Here is a 26870-nt window from a genome sequence, read left to right on the forward strand (position 1 = left end):
CAGCCTTCTCCCGTATTTAAGGCCTCGATGCGTAGTGTGAAAAAATAGATTAATTAAACAAATTAAAAACTTAAAAATGATAATGCTTTATTAGCCAGAAATTTTGAAAATCGATTTGCAAAATAAGTTACGTTATGGCTACATATTTTTATTTCTAGATATTAAACAAAATGTTTTCCCCTTCAGCCGTGTACCTCCTGGCAGCTTGCGCCCATAGGCCTGGGCATATTAAGAAATCCGGCCCTGAACACAACCAATGTCCTTTTCCATGTCCATGTTTTTTTCTTGGACTTTCCACTTTCCTGCTTCCAGCCGGGTTCAACTTAAATTTGTTTACTGTTAACTTAAATAATTACGGTATATATTTTCCTTAAAAAATAATTCAGCCTCTGTAGTTTCCAAAATATTTAATATCAGAAAGCTGACTGTGTTAGTAAAATGCATATTTGTTCAAAGTCTAAACACAGAACTACTCACACTGTAGGCATTTAAACTCTTACAAAATTGCATGTTCGACACTGAAATCTTTAAATCCATCTTCTTTCAGCTCAGAAAGTTGATACAACAGGAAAACCTCCCCAGGCTCCAGTTACTGCTCTACATCTTTTAAATTGTTCCATAGATAAGTTGGATGCTACCGAGATGTCCCGTCATTTTCAGGTAATTTGACAGACAATAAATAGCATGATTAGACGTTAAACAGTGTGACTCACTACAGAGTCTAGAGTGTATTTATGTTTTGTTTGTTACTTAAAATAATATTGTCCTACACAGCAATATCTTTCTTAGGCTAGGGAGTTTAAAAATGCCCATGAAAATGCTGTTGAAAGAAGACAGTCCACTAAGAAGAAAGGAAAAAAGCCAATTTTTACACTTTATAACCCATTTCCGCACTTTACCCTCACTCATTGCATTAGGGACATACCCTTCATTTTGACGATGAATGTCAATATCGGAAATGATTCTTCTAATTAAAAAAAAGTATCATTGACCTTACCTCGGGCACAGCAGGAGATTTGATCTTATAAAGTTTAAAAAACACACAGCAAAGCGTACACGTCAGCTACAGAGCTGAAATTTGTGTCATTCCATTCACAAATGATTCCGTAAATGGCGATTAGCCTCATGGCGGCATACAAACCGGCCGCCAAAACAAAAATCAGTTGTCCGAGTTTCATTTGTCCGAGTTTTGATAAATAACTAATAACATTTAGATAAATCAACTGTCCAAGTTTTCATTTGTCCGAGTTTATTAAATTATTTTTAAAAATATCGACATATCAAGTTTTTAACTGTCCGAGTAGAGTCAAAATCAAAAATGTGACACCGCGCGCCGTGACTGGCGTCTCAGGCTCCTGGTCAGAAGCCGATGTAAACCTCTTCTGTGAAGAATTTGGGCATTGTGCTAGAGCACCTCACGTCGACCTAAGAAAAATAGTAAAACTAATTTTATAATTTTTTTATTATAAAATTATTTTTTATCATAAGACTAATTTTAAAATTTGTAATTATAAAATTAAACTGTCATCACCTAACACAATCAACCAAACTTGCTGATAATATAAAATACCCCCGCCGCAGCAAACCTCAGACTAAGCAAATTTAAACTTGTCGGATTACATTTTTACAAAAATATTTCCATAAATAAGACATATTTATTCCCAATGTAAATAACATTAGATTTAACGAGTGCTTAGGTTTGCTACTACGGGGAAGGTAAAAAGTGTTTTTTGACCATACAGTAGTATGAAATAAATAAATTTTCAAAATGTTTATCAACATATATCCATAAACAAGTCAACTACAACAGTTTTTATTTTCTCCATAAGAATAACATGGGAGTTTTTAAATTACACATTTTTTAATTTTCTCCGTATTCGTTAGGCATAAAACAGCGCTTCAATATGCTAAATTATTTCTTTTTTAAGCTCTTCAAAATGGTTTAGAAATAAGAATGTTTTGTTTTAGGGTAAAAAATGGGAAAACCCCACTTTTATCCCCATAAAACCCCCCATAAACCCCCGTTTCCATGGTTGGATCATGCTGGTTCGCAAACTCGTTCGAATAAATGTAACTTTACACGTTTATACCAAATTTTCATCAAAATTGGATCATTTTCGCTCGAGTTGTTGTGCTAACGTACACATATATATATATATATACAATATATATGAATTAGAACGGATGGTATTTTTGGCCTCTGGGGACCTCAAAACGATAAAAAATCGGTCTTGGGTCCAGGTCTTACCATGGGACCTACGGTAAAAGCTTGTTCCTTATATGGGAAATTCGCTAAAAGATATAAGATAAAATCAAATGAGGTTTACTTATAATTTTTAATTATAAAATTAATTTGAAGATTGTTTATTATAAAATTAAACTGTCATAACCTAACCTAACCAACCAAACTTGCTGATAATAAAAAAAAAGATATAATATAATTTTTCTTAAGTCGACGTAAGGGGCTCTCGCACAATGCCCGACTTCTTCTCAGAAGAGGTTTACATCGGCTTCTGACCAGGAGCCTAAAACGCCAGTCTCGGCTCGTGGTATCACATTATTGATGTTGACTCTACTCGGACAGTTGAAAACTCGGACACTTGATTTTGAAAATTTTTTAAATAATTTAATAAACTCGGACAAATGAAAACTTGGATACTTGATTTATCTAAATATTATTATTTATTTATCAAAACTCGGACAACTGAAAACTTGGACAAATGATGTGATCCCGATTAGAAGTATTGTGACTTTTGTCTTATGTTTTCCAGCAACTAATTGGCATATCAGTGACCCAAAGCAGGATATCTCGTATCAGTGGTCAGTTCCCTCAGTCATTGACGTGTCTCAACCTGTCCTCCAATCAGCTCATAGAGATTGACCCTCCTGTGCTCACCAACGTTCCACAGCTTGGCTACCTCGACTTGAGCAATAACAATCTCACCCATGTCCCAAACATCACCTTCCGCAATCCCAAAGCATACTTCTTTATTGATGTTTCAGGTAATGCAATGTACAATTAGACAACTTTAAGTTATTGTTAATAAGTTTTTTTACTGATAACTATAGTATGTTCTTAAAACTCCTATCATCATCTAAAAATACTGTCAATTAATTTTTTATTACTGCTCTGGCCAAGAAATGTTACACACGAGGGAACGAATCTTAATTCATAGTCATTAATACATAGTAAGTCATAGTCATTAGTTCATAGTCGTTAATTCACAGTAGTTTATAGTCTTCAACAAGTTCCATTTTCTGCCAAGCGAGCTATTTTGGATCTGACCAGCATTGTGTACTTTTAGTGATGTATCGGTTCCAAAAGACAGTCCTCATTTCCAACGGTTCTTTGGGAAATAACCGGGATCGAGTACCTTTGGAAAATTGTCGGTTTTTCAGGACGGTTCCATCAACTACTTTACATATTTTTAATTTTTAGTTCTAAAAAGGTTAGTTGTATATTGTTAATTAAATGTTAATTATTACTAGGGGTCTGCGGTAAAGAAAATTTAAGGTCGGTATGAGTACGGTACAATATTTTGTACCTTGGTTCTCAGTACAAAATTGGTACGGTACGCGGCTACTGGTAATTTTGCGTTTTTTTCTCAGAATTGTATCTAAACCATTATGTTAAATTTCAATACATTGACATTACTATGAAAATGGATACTTTAATATTTTGATACTTTTCATTGAAATGGCGACCATACAAAGTAGGTATTTTAAGCCAAGTATGAATGGAGATGACTGTAGGATGAGTGGCGCGATCTTGTAGTCTCGTTTGTGACTAAGGCCGAAATATTCCTGTAGCGTATTCTAAAGGTTTTTTTTGGCAATAATAAAAGTGGACTGTATATGGGATTATTAATTTAATTTTGCAAAACAACAGAAAAAAATGATGGACTTTTGGTTTAGTCAAGGTTACCACACACAAAGTTCTGGAAGGTCTAGATGATGTAGGCCTACAAGTAACTTGTGTTTCTTCTGATAAACTAATCTTCAAAATGACAGTTTTAGAGTTTTTGAATTACACACACACAATTTGATTAAAAAATAAAGCGGTCAGTTGATTATACAAAGATAGAGTTTTGAGTGGAATAATGTAAGAGGAGAAAAGTGAAAATAGGTAGACAAAACTATATGAGGAAGGTAAAATACATTGCACTTGGAACTAGAATGTTTATATTTTTAAATTTGTATTAATGAATTGTTGTGGCCATGTGGGGATTTAAATATGCTCTTTCTCTCTCTCACACATATGCATATGATCAGCTGGCCTTTTAAATACTGAACATACCGGCCTCCATAAAACGATAGTTTTATAACAGTGAACACAACATTGTACAAAAAAACGGAGCCCTGTAGAATATTCTGGATATTATTTACAACTATTTATAGGTCTTTCTAAGTTTTATGGCTTAGTTTTGAGGGAGAGGGATCACTTTAACAACTGGTCTGGTAAGGTAACCGTGTTGAGTCTTCAGATCAACAACCCTGACTTGTCCATCTGTGCCAGGATGCAACTGTGTGACACGGGCTAAGGGCCAGGACAAAGGAGGCGATGAAGAGTGTGTTACATATTAAATAAAAGATGTGTAAAATAAAATAGGTGTATTCTGAAATGAATCCTAAATAACAATGATTGTAAACAAAAACAAAGTTAACTTATTAAGCATAACATATGGTATTTTTTTAAACATACAGTATGTTAGAAAAGAGACATCAATTTTCCCCCTTTAAAGTCTTGACCGCAGCATTTGATCTACATGTCGTCTGCATGTTACTCCGTTCTCCAGTTCAACGTTGTAATGTAGATTTCCATCTCTTGATGTAACTTTTCCGAAACTCCATTTTCTCTGACCCTTGTAGTAGTTTCTCACTTGAACTTGGTCTCCGACCTTAAATATGCGTTTTATACCTTTAGGTTTGTCTTTTGAGTCCTGGATTCTAGAAGGTATCGTAACACTGAGGTATGTTCTTACTTGTCTGTTGAACATGAGATAGTATGCCGAGTTTCCTGTTGAGTTTGGTACTTGACAGAGTTGAATTAACACCTTGTGAATTTTACTGTCAAGTGTTCCTGGTTCATCTAATATCGACTTCAACATCTTCTTCACTGTTTGTACAAAGCGTTCAGCTTGTCCATTAGATGATGGGTGGAACGGAGCAGTCGTTTTGTGTTGAGTTCCACATGACTTAAGAAACTCTTGAAAAGTAAAAGCTCTTGAAGTGAAACTTCTTCCATTGTCTGAAATTAGGAGGCTTGGAAGACCAAAAGTACTAAAAAGTTTCTTCAACTCCTTAATAGTCCAATCGGTAGTTGCTGTTTTTGTAGGTATTACCTCTACCAATTTGGAGAAGGCATCAACAACAATGAAAAATTGTTGTCCATTTGTTGGGCCCATGAAATCTATATGTATTCTCTCCCATGGCTGAGTTGCTGGTTCCCAAGGATGATTGATCTCCTTCGTTGGAGAATTTTGTTTCTCCCGACAAGGCTTGCAAACAGCAATCATGTTTTCGATGTCTTTATCCATTCCTCTCCAAAAGCAGTAACTTCTTGCCAAAGCTTTGGTTTTTTTAGCGAATTTCCCTATAGGGAAGTAGCTATTACCGTAGGTGGCACGGTAAGACCTAGACCCGGGACCGATTTACTTTTTCATTTTGATGTCCCCAGAGGCCAAAAACACTATTCGTTCAAATTTTTATATATGTATATATATATATATATATATTGACTTATATATATATATATAAATATATATATATAGACTTATATATATATATAGACTTATATATATATATATAGACTTATATACAGGGTGTTTTTTTAAAAACTTGCATCTTTATTTATGTAAAAACCGCAATAGATAGAAATATGCAGTTTGCGGGAATCATCTATTGACGTAGGGGGACCAATTGTTTTGAATTCAACATTACATTCACATTCCCCCCCTTTCCCCCCCTGCCCCCAACTTATTTTTTTTAAATAGCAAGGTACCCCTTGTGACATAACAAATAAAAGAGCATAAAAAAAGAAAATGTTTGATGAAAAAAAATTGAAAATCGGTTCATAAATTTGTGAGATATTCCCCCCCTCACCCCCCCGGAAGTTAATTTTTTTTTAATAGCAAAGTACCCCTTGTGACATATCAAATGAAAGAGCATGAAAAAAGAAAATTTTTGGTGAAAAAAAATTTAAAATCGGCTCATGAATTTGTGAGATAATCACCCCCCTTTTCCCCTACCCATAACTTGTTTTTTAATAGCAAGGTACCTGCCCTTGTGACATATCAAATGAAAAATAAATTTCACCAAAATTTTTCTTTTTTCATGCTCTTTCATTTGATATGTCACAAGGGGTACTTTGCTATTAAAAAAAAATAAGTTTCGGGGGGGTGAGGGGGGGAATATCTCACAAATTTATGAACCGATTTTCAATTTTTTTTCATCAAACATTTTCTTTTTTCATGCTCTTTTATTTAATATGTCACAAGGGGTACCTTGCTATTTAAAAAAATTAAGTTGGGGGCAGGGGGGGAAAGGGGGGGAATGTGAATGTAACGTTGAATTCAAAACAATTGGTCCCCCTACGTCAATAGATGATTCCCGCAAACTGCATATTTCTATCTATTGCGGTTTTTACATAAATAAAGATGCAAGTTTTAAAAAAAACACCCTGTATATATATATATATATATAGACTTAACCTTTTTAAAGAGCTTAAAAAAACAAATAATTTAGTATATAAAAGTATTTTTGTTCGATTATTAGTAACGGAGAAAATTAAAAAAATTGTAAATTTAAAATTCCCATGTTATTCTTATGGAGAATATTGTCAAATGTTGTAGTTTGCTTGTTTATGAATATATTTTGATCAAACTTGGCAAATTTATTTATTTTGTACTAAGCTATCAATATTTTACTAAAAAACACACTTTATTAGTTTCCTTGTAGCAGCAAACCTTGGTACTCGTTAAACCTAATGTTATTAAAATATATTTAACTGAAAATCAATTCAGACAAATGGAAATTCGCTTAGTCGGCAGGTTTGCTGCGGCGGGGGTATTTACTATACCAATGTGCCTGTAGTGTAGTTCATTGAGAAGTCTTTTCTTGAGAGAATTTGGGATGATTACTTTCCACCCTTTGAAGAGGCATCCTTCATGTAATGTAACTTCATTATCGTGAAATCCCAATGGCTCTAATGATTCACCCTCCTCAAGAGCCTCCACAATTTGTTTTAGATATGTGTCCTTCTTAGTTTCTTCAGCCAGTTCTTTGGGATTGATAGTTATGGTGTTCAATTGGTTTGTTTGAAAATGTCCAAACTGGTCAATACTTGTAAATTTGGAATCTTCCACAGGAAATCTTGAGAGGAAATCTGCATTGCCATGGTCACCAGTTCTCTTGAATTCAATTGTGTAGTTAAATCCTGACAAAAAATGGGAGTAGTTGAATAGTCGCGTAGCTGACATTAATGGTAGGCTCTTGTTGGGATTGAAGATTGACACTAATGGTTTATGGTCCGTGATGAGTGTGAAATGACGTCCGTAGCAATAAGAAAAAAATTTCTTCAACCCCCAGTATATACCTGTGGCTTCTTTATCGATTTGGCTGTAATGTTTTTCAGCATTGGTCAATGATCTTGAAGCAAAAGCTATAGGCTTTTCACTTCCATCTGGGAAACGATGTGATATCACTGCTCCAAGTCCCACTGGTGAAGCGTCAGTTGCAAGGATCAATGGCAGGTCTGGGTTAAAGTGACAAAGAACTGTGTCACTTGTTATTCTTTTCGTGATGTTTTGGATACCTTCTTCACACTAACTGTCCCATATGAATGACTGCCTTTTTTTTAGAAGTCTATGTAAAGGATTTAAAACAGTGGACAAATTCTTTACAAACCGGTTGTAGTAATTAACAAGCCCTAGGAAAGATCGGAGTTCTTGAATGTTTTGAGGCCTTTGTGCATTTGTAATTGCTGTGATTTTATCCTTACTTTTGTGGATTCCAGTGGTGTCAATAATATGTCCTAAGTATTCAATTTTCTTTTGAAAAAAATTGCACTTGTCACGGTTCAACTTCAAATTTTGACTCCTTAAACGCTCAAACACTTGCTTTAGTCTTTCTAGTAGTTCTTTTGATGATGTTCCTTGAATTATTATATCTTCGAAGAAGCACTGAACTGAACACCTTGAAGGTCTTGAAGGATTCCGTCTATTACCTTTTGCCAAACCCCTGGAGCAACTTTTACACCAAACATCAGTCTGTTAACTGTGTATTGTCCTTTATGAGTGCTCAAAGTTTGAATTTCTGCACTCTCAGCACCCATTTCCAAGTGGAGATAAGCGTTACTTAAATCCAAAGTACAGAACAACTGCCCTCCATTCATTTGAGCAAAAATATCTTCGATCCGAGGTATTGGATGATGTTCTTCTTTGATTTGTTTATTTACTGTAACCTTGTAATCAGCGCATATTCGTATGTTACCATTAGGCTTTACTACAGGTACAATTGGAGTACCCCAATCGGACTTGTCCGTTTTGGAAATGAATCCAGCTTCTTCCAGACGATTCAACTCGAGTTCTACTTTTTCAGTTAGTGCATATGGGACTGGACGAGCTTTCACAAAAATAGGTCTTGCCCCTTCAACAAGCTGTAAGTGTGCTTTTTTGTGAGGTATGAGTCCTACTCCTGGTTCAAATAATTCTTTGGATTCATCCAAAAGATCTTCCAGTGCAGTAGACGTAGTATTGCTACTAACTGTTTTAAGTTCTGCCCAATCCAGTTTGACCTCTCTAATCCATTCTCTTCCGAAAATTGCATCGAAATTTGATCATTGTAAGTGCATTTTCTACAAAGACGACACCCCGGGGTTTGATTATTTCACTTGAGTATGTCCTTAGTTCTATGTTTGTGTGGAAAATCTTTTTATTTATGTTGAGACTTTTGAAGGTAGGGTATGGTAGAATACTTATTGCTGCTCCAGTATCCAACTCCATCCGCACAGGTTTACCTTCAATAAGTATCTCGACCATAAACTTTTCATTACCGGCACTCTGGTTGTGTATCATAAAAACCTCTTGTTTCTCTTCCTTATAATAGTCTATAGTATTGTCAGTTTCGGTACAATGAATTTCTGTTTGTTTTGTGCCTAAACATACGCTAGCAATATGCCCTTGTTTGTTGCATTTCTTACATATTTCTCCGATAAATTTACACTGATGTGCCCTGTGTCTAGGTGATCCACAACGATAGCATTCACCTTTGAGGCGTTCAAATGGAGACTTTAACTTTTTGTTCCAAGTAGGAGAAAAATGGGGTGGTTTTGTTTCTGTACCTGCTATCTTCTTGATTTTCTCATTTGAATGAATGTTTTCTTCTACTATATAGCTTTCGTTCTTTGCCAATTCCATGATGGAGGCAAGTTTCACTACATCTTGAAACGATGAAGCAGATCTTTCTTGTAATAATTTTTTTCTTATCTCTGAATCGCTAATACCTCTTATAAACTGCATGCGTAGTAATGTGTTTGCAATTGATTTCCCACAATTATTACAGTTGAAGTCACAGTCTGAAGATAACTTTTGAAGCTCAACGGAATATATTTTTACGGTTTCTTCAGATTTTTTTGTTCTTGTCATAAATTTGTGTTGTAAGGCCCAAGTACTAGGTTTAGGGTCAACATAATCAGCCAAAAGACTTACTAATTCAGCATATGTTTTATTCAAAGGACTTTCAGGAGCGCACAAATCATACAGCTTCTGATGTAAATGTGGCGTTAAGGCATGTAGCATTGTATACAATCTACACACATGATCCTTTGGTTCTAATTCTTGGCTATGTAGATATAGAAATATCTCAAATCAACGAATGAAGTTCTTGAATGATTCATTTTCCTGATATGGTGTGAAAATCATTGAGGAAGTAGTGGATCGACGTTGTGGAGAAGACAAATTTGATGTACTAGGCACAATATTTTGAATGTTCACTTGTAGTTCTGCAAGCTGTCTCCCATACGTTTTTGTAACTCCTCCATTACCTTGTAATATTTGTCCTCCATTTCTACTCTGTAATCTATTTCTTTCTCAATTTCAACTTCTTCAGTTTTCTCTTCTATTAATTGTTGTACAGAATTAAATCTTTCCCAATACTCTTCAATTGTTGTTATCCTGGTTTTGCTTACTTCTTTTGACATGTTTTGTAGGTTTGCTAGCCATCTTTCAGCCTTAGACAACTGACCCTTCACTACTACTCTAATCTTCTTTAAATCAGTCAAACTTTCAGTGCTACTTAGGTTACTCATTTAAAAAAAATAAATTGTATTAAATAGAATGTAAAAAAAATTAAAAACTGGTTTTCCTCGTCGCCAAACTGTTACATATTAAATAAAAGATGTGTAAAATAAAATAGGTGTATTCTGAAATGAATCCTAAATAACAATGATTGTAAACAAAAACAAAGTTAACTTATTAAGCATAACATATGGTATTTTTTTAAACATACAGTATGTTAGAAAAGACACATCAGAGTGAATCAAGACTATATCTCCAACTTTTATGTTTCCTGTCTTATGAGTCCATTTGGATTGTTGCTGGAGTGTATGAAGGTACTCTAGTTGCCAGCGCTTCCAAATCCTTTGGTGGAGAGCTTGTACTAGGTGCCATCTTTTGAGCCGAGTTAGTGGAATATCAGCATGGTCTTCTTCTGGAATTGATGCCAGCGGAGATCCTATGAGGAAATGTCCTGGAGTGAGTGCTGAACAGTCATTAGGGTCATTAGATAATGGTGTCAAAGGACGGGAATTGAGGATTTCCTCTATTTGTGTAGTCAGAGTCATGAATTCTAGGAGAGTAAGAATGTGTTCACCCATGACACGCCGCAGATGGTATTTGACACTTTTCACTGCTGCTTCCCAAAGACCACCTTGATGGGGCGAAGCAGGAGGATTGAAGTGGAAATTTATTTTCCTGGATGAAGTGAAATGCAATCGTTGTTCTTCAGATTCTTTGGTGGACAGGGTTTTTTTTTATTGTTCGACGCAGTGCAGAATCAGCGCCTACGAAGTTCGTGCCACAGTCGGAATAGATATCTTTAAAGAATCCTCTTCGGGAGCTCCTCTTCCTCTTCAATCCTCTTCAATCGTGTGAGTGCAGCGATGGATCCCTCAGTTGTTAAATCTTCTACAACTTCTAAGTGCACTGCCTTTGTCACAAAACAAACAAAAACACAGATGTAGGTTTTTATATGACGCATTCCGCGGAGATTGACAACTTTCATGTCAAAAGGGCCACAATAGTCAACGCCACTGGTAGTGAATGGTCGAGCTGGAGTTACTCTTGCGGTAGGAAGATCTCCCATGAGTGGAGTGATGTTCTTTGGTTTCACTTTGAAACATTTTACACATTTATGAATACGTGTCCGTATGACTCGACGAGCTGAAAGAATCCAATAGTTTTGGCAAAGGATTGCTTGGGTCAGTTGTGGTCCGGAATGTAAGTGAGTAGTGTGGACAAAGTCTATGAGAAGATCAACGATATGGTGCTTTTTTGGAAGTACTATTGAGTGTTTGACGTCGAATTTCAGCGATAGCTTCTTGAGATTAGAGGTACTGGGTTTGTTTTTGTGAAGTAGAGTCAATTCATTCGTAAAACATGTGGCTTGGACACACTTGATGATGGTACGCTCTGAGTTCTTAAGTTCAGAGACGGTGAGATACCCATGTCTTCGGTCAGAGCTACGTGCATTGTGGATAAACCGCAAGACATAGCTTGTTACTCTGAGTAGTTTGGACCACGATGAGTACTTGGAGAGAAGATCCCATTCTGGAGGTTGGGTTTAAACTAGGACATTTAGAGGAGTAGTTTTACTTTCTTGAGTGTCTTGCAAGTTGATGGGAACGAAGCGATTAGATGGCCAATGATCATCTGAAAGAGTTAACCATGGAGGGCCATTCCACCATAGAGGATGATCAATGAGTTGAGCGGGAAGCAAACCACGTGACGCACAATCAGCGGGGTTGTCCGTTGATGGAACGTAGCGCCAGGAGTGAGAGGGGATCAATTCTTGGACTTGGGCAACTCTGTTCGCAACATACGTTTTAAGTCGATATGAGGGGGTGTGTAACCAAGTGAGGGTTACTGATGAATCACACCATAATGTAGTTTGAGAAAGGTCAATCTTTTCTTCGAAAATTGTACAATAGTAGGTTGTGAGTTTTGCAAGTAAGTGTGCACCACATAGTTCCAAGCGGGGTAGAGTAACACGTTTCAAAGGAGCAACACATGTTTTTGCGATAATCTGACGAGTGATGATTTCTACAGTTGAAAACTCACAGCGGAAGTATAAAACTGCTGAGTATCCTACTTCGGAGGTATCTGAAAATCCATGGAGTTGTAAGGAACATGTGGTAGTGAAATGGAACAAGCGAGGGATCTTAATACTTGAAAGTAGAGAGGTTTCATCAACGAAAATGTGCCATTTTTCGGCGAGTTCATTTGGAAGAGTGTCATCCCATTGGATACCCTGTGACCAGAGCATTTGCATGAGGGTTTTTGCCCACATGGTCACGGGTGACAAAAATCCGGTAGGGTCGAAAATGCGTGCTATAATGCTCAGCACTGATCGTTTTGTAGCAGGATCATTAGGGAGACTTAAGTTGTAAGTGAAACAATCTGAAATGGGTGACCAATGTAGTCCAAAAATTGTGAAATAAGGGTTATTAGTGGCTTCCAAAAAGACTGGTGTTTCTAGATGGTCTTGAGGCAAATCTTGGAGAATTTCTGGGCAATTGGATGTCCATTTTCTTAGCTCAAAACCACCACGTGCAAGAAGTTCAATCAGCTGATCTCGTAAGCTTCTTTGAGAGTATGAGCTCCACAGATGACGTCATCCACATACGTATGATCCCGTAAAACTTTGGCTGCTGCTGGGAAGGACCCTCCTTCGTCCTCAGCAAGTTGATGTAACGTTCTGATGGCATGGAAAGGTGAACTGCTTAGACCGCATGTGACTGTCGTTAATTTGTATTTGGAGATTTCCTGAGTCTTTGGATCACGTCATAAAATTAACTGATACTTCTGGTTGTCAGGATGAACTTGAATGCAACGATACATTTTCCTTATATAACTGAACACATAATTATAATGTCAATTTGAAGTTTGTGACCGGTTAAAAGAATATCATTTAGTGCGACACCAGTACTGGTTCTGCAACTACCATCAAAAACTGTACGAAGTTTGGTTGTACTACTGGTTTCCTTCAGTACACCGTGATGGGGCAGATAGTAGTGTGACTGCGAAAGATCGGAAGGGTATGCTTTGACCATGTGTCAGAGATGTTCATATTCAGTCATAAACTGTGTATACAATACTTTGAAATTAGAGTTGGATCAAACTTTCGTTCAATTGAGTGGAGTCTATTTTCAGCAGCAGATTTTGAAGTGCCCAGTGGTTTATGTTGGTCCTTGAAAGGGAGTCGAACCACATATGTTCCATCTGGAGAGCGGGAGTGAGTTGATTTGAAGTGATCTTCAGCGATGCGATCGTCTTCAGAGATAAGATTGCACTGCGGTACCTCTTCTTGTTGCCAAAAGCGAAGTAGAGTATTATGTAGCTCGTCCGTAGTGGAGAGTAGAGATGAATGGCATGCGGTGGGAGAAGAGTTAGACAAAGTTGGAGCATTGCCCATTAACACAAATCCAAATCGTGTTCCAATAACGAATGGAAAGTTTGAGCCCAATGGGTAGGATTGGTGAGTAAGAAGTTCTGGAAACAAAGCACCTCCTATGAGAATGTCAATATTCTGAGGAATATGAAAGGTCGGATCTGCGAGGACAAAAGGTTTTACCAGTTTGTAAACCTCAAAAGAGAGTTGAGTACGAGGCAAAGGAGCGGAAATTCTATCTAGAATATGGAAAGGTTGATTTGAAGCAATTACTTCACTGCCTAGTGTGGATAGCGGTGACGAGAGACGTTTAATAGCTGTGCTGCCCTCTCCGTCATGAAGTTGAGTTGACTTCCACTATCGAGCAGACATCGAAAGACATAAGAGATTCCATTAGTAGCGGTAATTTTAATGAGAGCGGTGCCTAGCAGTACCGTAGTTGCAGGCTGAGAAATCGAGAGCGACATTTCTGGTTGAGCAGAAGCGACTACAGAAGGTGTATCAGTTGAAGGTTTTGAGGGTTTGGCTACAGGAGGAGGCTGCGCCGACTTTACAACATTTCCGAAATGTAAAAAGGTGTGGTGTTTTTGTCTACATTTAAGACATGTGCCTGTTGAGCGACAATCTTTGAGTGTGTGATTGCCAAGACATGAAATACATTTATTTTGCTCTTTTACAAGTTGGTGACGCTCGTTTGGAGTTTTATTAGCAAAAACCTTACACGTGTAGATTTTGTGATCGGTTTGCTGACAGGCAAAGCATGATGGAATTCTCTTTACAGTAGTGGAGTGATCACCCGAGCTCACAAGTGCAGTATAGCGGGTGCTTGGTTTAGAGTAATTTTTACGGCTTTGAGTTAGCCTTGTGACAAAAAGTTGAAGAGTGTAGGTTAGCATCTTCGCTGTTTGAGCATTCTTCATTGAGAAATTTAATGATTTCGCCCACAGATGGTAACGAATGAGTATCACATGACTTAAATGAGCGGTGATGTTCAAGTTTTTGCCGTAACTTTCTATCAAGTCTACGGAGCAAATGAGCTGACAGCAAAGGATTGTCGTTGGTAGTGATGCCACTTTCTAAAGCAATAAGTGATTGTGTATGTTCCAGAAAATGATTTAGAAATTCACGTATTGATTTTGTATTTTCAGATGTGGCAATGGGAAGATCCATTATAGCATTTAAATGCAAAGCAGTTAAGCGTCTGTGATTGTGGTATCGATCGCGCAACAAATTGTATGCGATTTTGTAGTATTCTTTATACTGTATATTATCAATCAGCTGTTGTCATTAGATTTAAAACAATGTTTACCTTTTCAATTTGCAGTTGTAAATATTACTTTCAATAAAAGAGTTTATTCAAATGCGTGCTTATTATGAACTCTAATTCAAAGTCACAACAATTGGCGACGAGAAAAAGTTTTTCAAAATTTCTACTCATTATTTGGATTTAAAACCTTTTCTAAATTTCGATTTTGTACATTATGGATGCAGAACAATTTACAGCACTACTGAAAGCATTCACTGAGAGCCAAGTCACACTTGCAGCTACACTTGCAACGAAGATTACCGAAAAACTTCAACTTCAACCTCCAGTACAGCAGAGTAATACGTTAGTAAGTATTCAACCATTTGAAAATTTCGATCAGAAAAAGGAAAAATTTAAAAACTATTTGGAACGCTTTGAAAATTATCTTGCTGTCAAAAACATCTCAGATGAAAGGAAAAAAGCACAACTTCTTTGCGCTTCAATTGGCTCTGTTCACTACAATAATCTTTCATCATTAATTGGACCTGAAAAACCTATCAAAGACCTAGATTTTGCTACTTTGGTCAAATCACTACGTGACATGCTTTCACCACACAGAAACGTTGTAGTTTCACAACATTACTTTTTAAACACTTATCAAAAAGCAAATCAATCAATTCCTGAATACATAGCTTCACTACAAAAAGACCTGTCTGAGTGTGAATTTACAGTCCAGTGTGAATGTTCAAAACAAGTTTCAGTCTCAGATACATTTTTAAGAGCTCAATTCATAAGAGGCTTAAAAGATGACTGGATTCGAGAACAGTTATTACAATCAGACACTACTTCATTCAAAGACATTGTAACCAAAGCTACTGCTTTGGAAGCTTCCCGATTAGAGACCCAGGCTTTGAACAAACATCAGCATTCAATTCCAACTGATGTAGATATCAATAAACTTTCAAATGTAGGTACAAAACATCAGAGAAGTCGTTCAAACTACCGTAAGAATCCAAATTCTGGTCATACTTATTTGAGCATACTTATCTGGTCATACTCGTTCTCAATCAAAAGTAGATTTCAATCGCCTAGGTTTTGGAGATCTTTGCTTTCGATGCGGTAGAAATAATCACCGCGCAACTGAGTGTCGCACTAGCAAGTCATCACTTCATTGCACTTCCTGTTCAAAACAAGGCCATGTAGCCAAAGTTTGCATTTCAACCCAAATGAAAAATAAGTCTTCTACCAATCAATCTAAGTTCAATTCAACAAAGTACATTTCTTCAACCTCTGATGACATTCCGCTAGGCTTAAATCAAATCACTGAAGTTCATCCAGTTACCAAACCTAATATCATAGACATATTTGACCAGAACGAACGATCAAATTTACCCGATTCACATAAGTATTTTGCTACAGTTTCAATTGATAACAAACCAATGCGTTTTGAGATAGATTCCGGAGCAGGATTTACATTAATACCAGAAAAAGCTTTCAATGAGTTAAATCTCAACGTCAAACTTGACCCAACTAATGTGTATTTCCGTGCTTATACAAATAATGTATTTAAACCATTGGGCAAAGTTACAGTTGAGGTTACTTACAAAAACCATAAATCAATTGAAGATATGTATATAGTTCCTGATAATTGTCCAGCAGTCCTAGGAAGAGTTTGGATTCGACACTTACATATAAGTCTACAAGAAATAGATGATGGTTCAAATCAACCAAACTTTTTCAATGTCTCCGAAACATTCCATTCAATTGATGACATATTTTCTGAATTTTCCACAGTTTTCGACCAAAGAATTGGATGTTTGCCCAACCACAAAGTTACACTTCAATTACGTGAAAACGCTAAACCTGTGTATACCAAAGAACGTAATGTTCCGTTTGCCCTTAGATCTCAGGTTGAGGAAGAACTCAACAGTCTTGAATCATCCGGCATAATATCTAAAGTCGATGCTAGCGATTGGGGTTCGCCTTTAGTTGTTATTCCTAAAGAAAATGGCACAGTGAGGTTATGTGTTGATTACAAAACAGGCGTAAATGATCGTATTGTTTCATCTAATTTCCCGATCAAACACATTCCAGATGTTTTACACTGTTTGCGAGACTCTAAATATTTTTGCAAGCTTGATATTTACAAGGCTTATTTGCACATTCCAGTTGATGCCCCAAGCAGCAAAATTCAAACTATTACTACACACCGCGGTACATACTTGATGCACAGACTTAGTTTCGGAATCAAGACCGCGCCTGCCGAATTCAATCGCATTCTAAGCCAAATTCTAAACGGGTTACCAAAGACTGAAGTTTATTTTGACGACATAATCGTGCATGGTACAACAAAAGATGAATGCTACAATAATTTACGGTTGTGTCTATTCCGTCTACATGCGAACGACTTGCATCTAAACAAAGACAAATGCAAATTCTTTTGCGAACAGATTGACTATCTTGGTCATGTGATTAAGTACAATCAAATTTCAAAAAGTCCAGAAAAGATTAGAGCTGTTTGTAATATGCCTCAACCAAGGAATATTGATGAGGTCCGGAAATTTCTTGGAATGGTTACCTACTACGCTCGGTTCATCCCAGACCTATCTACAAAAACAACACCTCTTCGACAGCTTCTACAGAAAAATAGAAGATTTCATTGGTCAATAGATTGTCAATCTGCATTTGATTGTCTCAAGGAGGAAATAACTTCTAAAAGAGTTCTAGTACCATATGACCCCCATCGTCCAATCGTTCTAACATGTGATGCCAGTCCTACCGGAATTGCAGCTGTAATGAGTCACATAATTGATGATGAAGAGAAACCGATCGCTTACGCATCCAGATCCTTAACTCCATCAGAGCGAAATTACAGTCACTCGATCGAGAAGCTCTTGCGATCGTGTTTGGAGTCAGTAATTTTTACAATTATCTGTATGGACTTCACTTCACCTTAATTACAGATAATGCCCCTCTTTCAAGAATTTTCCATGAAAGCAAATCCTTACCACCCATGACTTCCAGCCGAATACTCCATTATGCATCTTTTCTATCAGGGTTTAACTATTCAATACGTTTCAAGAAAGGGGAAGCAAATGCTAATGTTGATTGTTTATCCAGAGCTCCAGTCACTCAACATTCTGAAACCTTAGACATTTTCCTAAACAATGAAGTTACCTTGCTACATTCAGAAACAATTTTTGAAATATCTTCTGAACATTTAAATGCAACTATTCTAGCCCGGGAAACAGAAGCTGACCAAAATCTTAGAGAAATTAAAAGGAAACTTTTGTCTTCTTCTACTGACCTACCATACACATTGGACAATGGAGTACTTTTCAAGGAAACTCGTGCTGTCATTCCTAACAGCCTTCAACCTCAAGTCTTACAGCAACTACATGCTACTCACATTGGTATTACAAAGATGAAGCAATTAGCCCGAAGATACGTTTATTGGCAAGGGATTGACAAGGACATAGAGAAATTAGTCCAATCGTGTGAAATTTGCGCCCACATAAAATTCAATCCTCCCAAAGCACCCCTTCATCCATGGGTAGAGCCAGAAGAAAACTGGGAGCGTATTCATATAGATTACGCGGGGCCTTTTCAAAACCACTACTTTCTTGTTTGTGTGTGTGCCAAGTCAAAGTGGGTAGAAGTTTAAGTATTGAGAAATGCTCCTACAACTTCTAATACTATCATTCTTCTCGACAACATTTTCTCATCTAATGGCTATCCTCAAGTGATGGTATCAGACAATGCCACAATTTTCACCAGCGCAGAATTCAAGAAATACTGTTCATCCAATGGAATTTTCCAGAAACTGATTGCACCTGGACATGCAGCTACAAATGGTCTTGCTGAAAGAACTATCCAGACTTTGAAGCAAAGATTAAAAGCATTGGAAGATGACCATCGTCAAATACATACAAAGGTTCAAGAGATTCTTCAACAATATCGTGCCACTCCTCTCTCAAATGGACAATCACCTGCAGAACGATATCTTCATCGTAGGATTCGCATCAAGCTGGATGCTCTTCAACCTTACCATCCGGCAAAGAATCCTCCTTCAATAATAAGAGTTCGAACATTCAATGTGGGGGAGAGAGTTCTCATTAGGGAGTATTCACAAAATAATAAATATATATGGACATTTGGTGAGATTATACAGAAACTAGGGACTCTTCACTATATTGTAAGGTTAGATTCTGGAAGAACACTGAAACGTCATCTAGACCAACTCCGGAAAACTCAAGTAGGCCTAAAGAAGGTTCGTTTCAACGAATGTGAAGAAGTACCTAATCAAATTCCACAAGTTCCAATGCAAGTACCCATACTTCCGCAACAGCAAGTTCCTATGCAAGTACCAGAATTAGTCAGATTACCAGGTGAAGAGAACTTACAACCAACATCACCACGACCACGAATACGATGTTCAACCCGCACTCATAAAGCTCCAGATTACCTTAAATACTATGTTACAAAATGAGTTCAAAATAAGTGGGGGAGATTGTAGTATTCTTTATACTGTATATTATCAGCTGTTGTCATTAGATTTAAAACAATGTTTACCTTTTCAATTTGCAGTTGTAAATATTACTTTCAATAAAAGAGTTTATTCAAATGCGTGCTTATTATGAACTCTAATTCAAAGTCACAACAGATTTCGTAGTTAGATGCACTGATGTTTAAGTTTTTAATTAAATTTAGAGGCTCTTCAGTTAGACAGCTTAGTAGGTATTGAAATTTTGATACTGGAGACAGAGATGTGTTGAGGTGTACAGCGCTATCAAAAAGATTGATGAAATTAATCCACTCGGCTGAGTTTCCCGAGAAGGTTTTCAAGTCTAGTTGCGGTAGGCGGACAGGTTGCATGAAAGCAGTACAGTTGGAATTATTCACCATTTCTTGAGGGGGAGATTGAGATTTGTCATCAGGGATTAGTGACTCTATAATACTACAAAGATGTATACATAATTCACCAATAATGTTTTCATGATCATTTAGAATAATGTCATCGAGTTCTTCGTCAGAACAATGTTCTAAAACACGCCTGAAATTTAGTTCAAAGTCGTCTCGCTTTTTCCTGATTTCATCTAAATAGCTATGAAGTGATTTTATTTGCACAAAGGATAAGTTGTTTGCTTTAGCACTTTCATTAATAGAATCTATATTTTCTTGAATTTTTCCAAGTCAAACTTTGAATTGTTTAGTTAGTCTTTCATAGGTAGAAACCTTAATTGGGCCTAGGTTAACAGGAGCCATAATTGAGCACAAATACAGTCAAAATAAAGAAGACACAAAAGTTATTTCACTTTGTTACAAAAAGAAATTAGGCTAGTTCAATTTAAACAGTTTGTAGGCCTAAACTCGGAACCAATCAACGAAAAATATAAGCACTGGAGTATTGGTATAATGTTTGCAAAATGGCTATAAAAGTGACAGAGTCTTTCAGTTATTGGAGTAGGCCTAGATAGGCTAACGTGAATTAGGCTACTGTGATCTAGAGAGTGAGAGAGATAGAGGTAGAGGGAGAGTACGCAATATGCGTGAACAACAATATTGAAAGTTTATGAGGTTATGTCCGTCTTTAATCTTCACCAAAAGTCCAAATACGGTAATTAGTTCAATCAATTGGTTAATCAACAATCCGACGCGAACGGACCAAAGATGTAGCGTATTCTAAAGGTTTTTTTTAGCAATAATAAAAGTGGACTGTATATGGGATTATCTATTACTTATTTAATACGCAAGCAGGATTTTTGTGACAATTACTCCTCCGAAACTACTGAACCGATTGACATGTTTTTGGTGTCATTGGAAAGAGCGTAACGTGAAATTGTGCAGGAAACTTTCTTTTTAGGTAAATAATTAGAGAGTGAGGCCCTGGGGCCCTTTAAAGTTTTGTATTTCTCCATAAGATTAACATGGGAAACAAACATTGTTTTGAAACTCCAGCTGTTGTCAGAAATTAAATCTAAATAATTAATACGCTACATGAAACTTTGTCGGTTGAACTCCTCCGCCATTTCTTAACCGATTTTATCCATTGACGTCTCATTGGAAAGAGCGTGTCGCGTAGATTTGCAAACTGGTCTAACATTTTTGAAAAAGTCCCTTGGGCTCTGCCCCAGTGGCTTTGAAAGTTCCCATGTTATCCTTATGAAGAACATAATTGTTTACATTTTGATCAGCTGTATAATTTAATTGCTGTTATTTATTTTTAAATTCAATGAAACATATTGAGTACATTTATTTACTATTTGAGTTTGTGTAAAGATAACCCCCAAGACGGATCATGTTAGTATGGTTGTATCTTAAATTTGTGTATTTATCGTTGTTTTGTGTCGCTATGACGGATCGTGTTAGCATGATTTTAACTTAAATTTGTGCATTTATCATTGTTTTGTGTAGCTATATTTTTTTGTATTTTCTTTTAAATGCCTCCGACGCGACGACAACGAAACAATTTGTTCCAGGATTGTTTTATTACAGGAGGCGTAATCGTGATAACGACCGCAGCTACAGAACAGTGGTGTGTAATATGCTTAACTCATCACAGTCAGCACTTGACCCTGGACAATCTCAACTATTAGGTTGCAAATGCGCCCTAACACTACCCCAAAACGACTTTTCGTTCTCAATTGGCAATCTATCAATGACCTGTGTTGCCTGTACAGCGAGGCATTTTGAGAAGGAGAAAACCGGCCGGAATGCTTTTAGGTTTATCAATAACGAAGATAAACATGGACAACCTTATATGGCTAAAAGTCAGGAAATGTTTGTAGAAAACATTACAAAGCAATACCAGGTTATGAAATACGCTACAATATTGACAGGAAATGTTGATTAGTTATATACATCGTGAGTATCTCCATGAGTTACACACCGGTAATCTTTGAGTTGACTCTTTTAAACTCATTGAAAATATGACTGTTATTCAATTTGAAATAACTCCTGTAATACTTTGCAATTGCTCGAATTCGAGCAACATGTACACTAGTTAATTTAATTTTGCAAAACAACAGAAAATAAAAATGACTAGGTGAAACCTGTCGAAATCGACGGTTACTTTCAAGTCTTACGCTAATTCATCTAACTGCGATAAATTAAGTGAAATTATACATATTTTGAGCATTTAGCATTGTTTTTAGCGAATTTCCCTATAGGGAATAAGCTATTACCGTAGGTCTCATGGTAAGACTTAGTCACAGGACCGATTTACTTTTTCATTTTGATGTCCCCAGAAGCCAAAAACGCCATCCGTTCAAATTCATATATATATATATATATATATATATTTATATATTTATATATATATATATATATGTGTGTCCGTTAGCACGATAACTCGAGCAAAATTGATCCGATTTCGATGAAAATTGGTACAAACGTGTAAACCTACGTTTATTCGAACGAGTTCGCGAACCAGCATGATCGGACCATGGGAACGGGGTTTTATGGGGGGATTTATGGGGTAAAAATTGGTTTTTCTCATTTTTGACCCTCAAAACATTAAATTCCCCAAATTTCCTCTAGACCATTTTGAAGATCTTAAAAAAACAAATAATTCAGTATATTGAAGTGTTTTTGTATGGTCATTGGTTACGGATAAAATTGTAAATTAAAAATTCCCATGTTATTCTTATGGAGAATAAGTAAACTGTTGTAGTTTGCTTGTTTATGCATATATTTGGATTAAACATGGACAATCTATTTATTTAATACTAAGCTATTAATATTTTACTAAATAAAACACACTTTATTACCCTGTAGGCAGCAAACCTAGGTACTCGGTAAACCTAATGTTATTTGAATAGATTTAAGTTAATTGAAAATCAAATCAGGCAAAAGGAAATTCGCTTAGTCTGCAGGTTTGCTGCGGTGGGGGTATTTTGTTTAAAGAGTAATAAATGTAAAATCAATACCTAATTATATTAATTAGCCACGGTCCATAATATAGGTCACTGCAAATAATTTGTCAAGATAGGTACCATTTTAGGCAAGGTTTCTGTGTTTGGATGTTGTTAGACACGGTAAGAGCACAATAAACTTCTTCATCTGCCGATGAATAATCTGTTGGAGAAGTATGATCCGAATTATAAAATGTCACAATGCGAGTTTGAGCATTTTGTAACTATATAGGTAGTTAAGTTACAGAATTTTTTTTAGGCTGCTGCTCAGTGCACTTTAAGAATATATTTTTTGAGATAAATTAAATGGTTTTTGTTGCTGAGTAGCGCTAGTAAACATGCACAACACTTTTCGTTAGTCTTATAACATTCAATGGCTCTCTAAGAGTTCAAGTTCTTATTTGTATACCTACATATCTATATTATGTTTTCACTAAGATGAATGAATACATCGAAGTAACATCTCTGAAAAGTCTGCAATATATTGACAGTTTTCCAGGTTAATGACTTTCTAAATCATGCACATACTTCTACACAAATGTTTGTAACATGTATGACAATAATCTCATGAACCTATGACGATCTGTCTAGAATAATATGATAAAATATAGGCAAAAGTGGTGAAAAAGGCAGACAACAATCCGTAAAATAGATATAAGATAGTTCTATAAGAAATAATTGTAAGAGTTACTGTGATAAAAGGATTTTCCACTGATATCGTAATGGAACTATATAATGCAAAACATGACATGATACAGACGAAAATCAATTTTAAAATCAGAAAATAGCATTGCAAATACTTCTTTTGGACAATTCAGTAACTTCCAATAAAATGTGTGTTGTTTAAATTACAATTTAAAAATGAACAGCTGTTTCAAAGTATTATCCACATGGCCAAAATGTAAACAAATCTGTGGAGGGATCTTTAAAGGCTTCTGGAGCAGAGCCCTAAGGGAATATATTTCGTTTTTCTTTCGATAAATGATCTACAGACCTTTCTTTTGACACCTCTACCAAGTTTCTACGCCCAGCCGTTCTCTCAAATTAGTGGAGACAAAGATTCCAATTAAATATTAAGATTCCCCATGTTAATCTTATGGGAGAAATCCCAACTTTGATGGAAGATCCTGCCCAAACTAATAAAGATTTCAAAAATCCAAAAACACTTTGCAAAACTACAGATCAGTGCCATTTTTTGGACACTTTAATCATCAAAATCGGACCAAAAATGTGGGAGGAGTTCTGTTCACAAAAATCGGCTTAGCGTATTATATATATAGATGGATTTTTGGTTTAGTCAAGGTTACCACACACGAAGTTCTGAAAGGTCTAGATGATGTAGGCCTACAAGTAACTTGTGTTTCTTCTGATAAACTAATCTTCAAAATGACAGTTTTAGAGTTTTTGAATTACACACACACAATTTGACTAAAAAATAAAGCGGTCAATTGATTATACAAAGATAGAGTTTTGAATGGAATAATGTAACAGGAGAAAAGTGAAAATAGGTAGACAAAACTATATGAGGAAGGTAAAATACATTGCACTTGGAACTAGAATGTTTATATTTTTAAATTTGTATCAATGAATGAATAATGAATAAATAATGAATGAATAATGAATTGTTGTGGCCATGTGGGGATTTAAATATGCTCTTTCTCTCTCTCACACATATGCATATGATCAGCTGGCCTTTTAAATACTGAACAATTCCTTAGACACAGCTGTTAATTAATTAATAGCCCATACAGCTAATAGCAACTAAGGGACCTATAGTTTATAGTGGAATCCGAACCACATTTTTGCCTTGGTATTAACGAATTGGTCTAATTATCAGGATAGTACTGCGGATAGTCGTAGTACTCACTAGTACAGACGTTAATCCACACCAGGGAGTATCGCATCCACAGTGCATGCCTATGAATATCCATAATTCGTGACCTAGTAGCTGGATTACAGGACGACGCCACTGTCCCAGTCATATCCAGGGTAGTATCCTTCATTCATGGTTTTCTAACAACAATACCCCAGTTTTCTGGTAATTCCTGAGCAGTGGCAGAATTACCATAACGCACACTAGGCACATGTCTAAGGGCGCCCTCCGTTAAAGGGCGCCCTCCGTTAAAGGGCGCCCAGCCGCGGCAGGCGTGTCAGGCTGCCAGGGGCTCGTGGCATGAAAGCAAGACGTAAACGTTTAATGTAAGAACATACTTTCATAATTCCTTAACAGTTTGGTTTTCTTAGTAAACCTGTTAAACAATGAACAATAATTTATATTCCAGATACAAAGAACATTAATTATAATTGACTAATTGTTCACTATTTTAAAACGTTTTTATTAGCTCGCTTTCTTGTCCGGTACAAATTTTGTAATCAATTTTATACTAACTTCCCGATGAGCTAGAGACTTGAAACTTGAAACAGCTCACAAATGGATGACAATGCAATATTATATCATTTAATTTTCATATTTCCCATGGGATATGCCCCATGAGCTGGTTTTTATTAGCTTTTGCAATTAATTTTATACTAACTTCCCGATGTGCTAGAGACTTGAAACTTAAAACATAGCTCACAAATGGATGACAATGCAATATTATATCATTTAATTTTCGTATTTCCCTTGGGCTACGCCCCATGAGCTTCCAAATTTCCATGTTTACATTTTGAAAGAATGTAAATATATCAATCAATTTAAGTCAGCTGTAAATACTCAAATAAGACAGTTCGAAGAGCATAGGTTAAAAGGTACAGGTTCTGCTCCCGAGATATTCTAAAAATATAAAACAAGCATAAAAAGTAAAGATAAAACATCTGATTACAGATAGTAAGGTTTTGGTTATGTAAGGCCATATGGAATAGATTTAACATATTTACGCATTAAAGACTAAAAAGTAGAAAATAATTTATAAATAAAAATACTTTTTAAAAATTCCACGTTCTTAAACACACTAAAATGTAGAAAATAATTTATAAATATGTTGACCCCCCACCTCTGGAGATATGCTTATCTATCTACTTATATAATTCAGTTTTAAAAATCTTTGTACAACTAAATCTAATGTTCTACTGGACCGATTTTATTAATCAATGTGTCGTTTTTAATTCGTATGGATTTGCAAATAATTATGAAAGTTTGTTTTTGTTATGATCCATGAAGGAACGAAAATTCCATTAGAAATACTTTGAAAAAAGGTTTTTTCAAATTTTTTATTTGGATGCAAATTTTGGCTGTCTTATTGAGTATATTCAAGAAATGCATGGTATCAATTTGTAGGAAATTTTATTCTCTTTCAGATCAATTTCCTTACCTTTAAAAAGTTATTTGCAAAAAGCTAAGCAACCTCTTAATTTATTGTACAGTAATGAGAAAATACTGAGTTAGTGATCTTTTTGATAAGCTTTGTACAACTATATCTAGACTTCTACTGGACCAATTTTGTTAATTAATGGGTCATTGGAAAGCCTGACTTACGTAGATTTGCAAATAATTATAAAAGTGTGATTTTATTAAATATTCGTGGTGAAAGGGTAAAAAATAAATACATAAAAACTGCTTTTTCAAGTTTCTGTTTTCAAGTTTCAATTTTTAGCCAACTTTTGGCTGCCTTTATTTAGTATTTTCAAGAAATACATAGTAGTAATTCATAGGAAATTTTATTCTCATTCAAAATATCGCATCCATTTTGGTTGGTTTTCCGACAATTTAAAAGTCATTTGCAAATAAGCCAAGCCAAGCGATTCCAAATTTATAGCTGTGTGAAAATACTGAATTAGAGATATTTTTGTTAAACTTTGTATTGTACACAACAATCTACCTACTAACTTCAAAGAAATTGATAGTGTTTCCAAATTTAAATAATTTATAAATAAAAATACTTTTTAAAAATGCCACATTTTTAAAGACACTAAAATGTATAAAATAATTTATAAATATGTTGAGAGAATAAATACTTGTAAGATTTCAAACGAAAAACGTGGGGCGCATTCTAATTTACAAATTAACTTCACCTATTGAATTATTATGATCTATTGCATGCGCCCCA

General features: G+C 35.8%; 1 protein-coding gene across 2 annotated transcripts in view; it reads left to right on the forward strand.

The window, feature by feature from the left end:
• Positions 1–26870, forward strand: part of LOC129001177 (protein halfway) — a 145130-nt gene that overhangs the window by 51346 nt on the left and 66914 nt on the right. For both annotated transcript variants that reach the window (XM_054428426.1, XM_054428500.1), the window contains 2 exons: positions 548–660; positions 2772–3003. In XM_054428426.1, the coding sequence (XP_054284401.1) occupies positions 548–660; positions 2772–3003 (345 nt within the window). The remainder of the gene's footprint in view (positions 1–547; positions 661–2771; positions 3004–26870) is intronic.

The sequence above is a fragment of the Macrosteles quadrilineatus genome, unplaced genomic scaffold (genome assembly GCF_028750875.1).
Source record: "Macrosteles quadrilineatus isolate MER2022 unplaced genomic scaffold, UCM_ALF_1.0 Scaffold_1__1_contigs__length_201487025, whole genome shotgun sequence".
Classification (NCBI taxonomy): Eukaryota; Metazoa; Arthropoda; class Insecta; order Hemiptera; family Cicadellidae; genus Macrosteles; species Macrosteles quadrilineatus.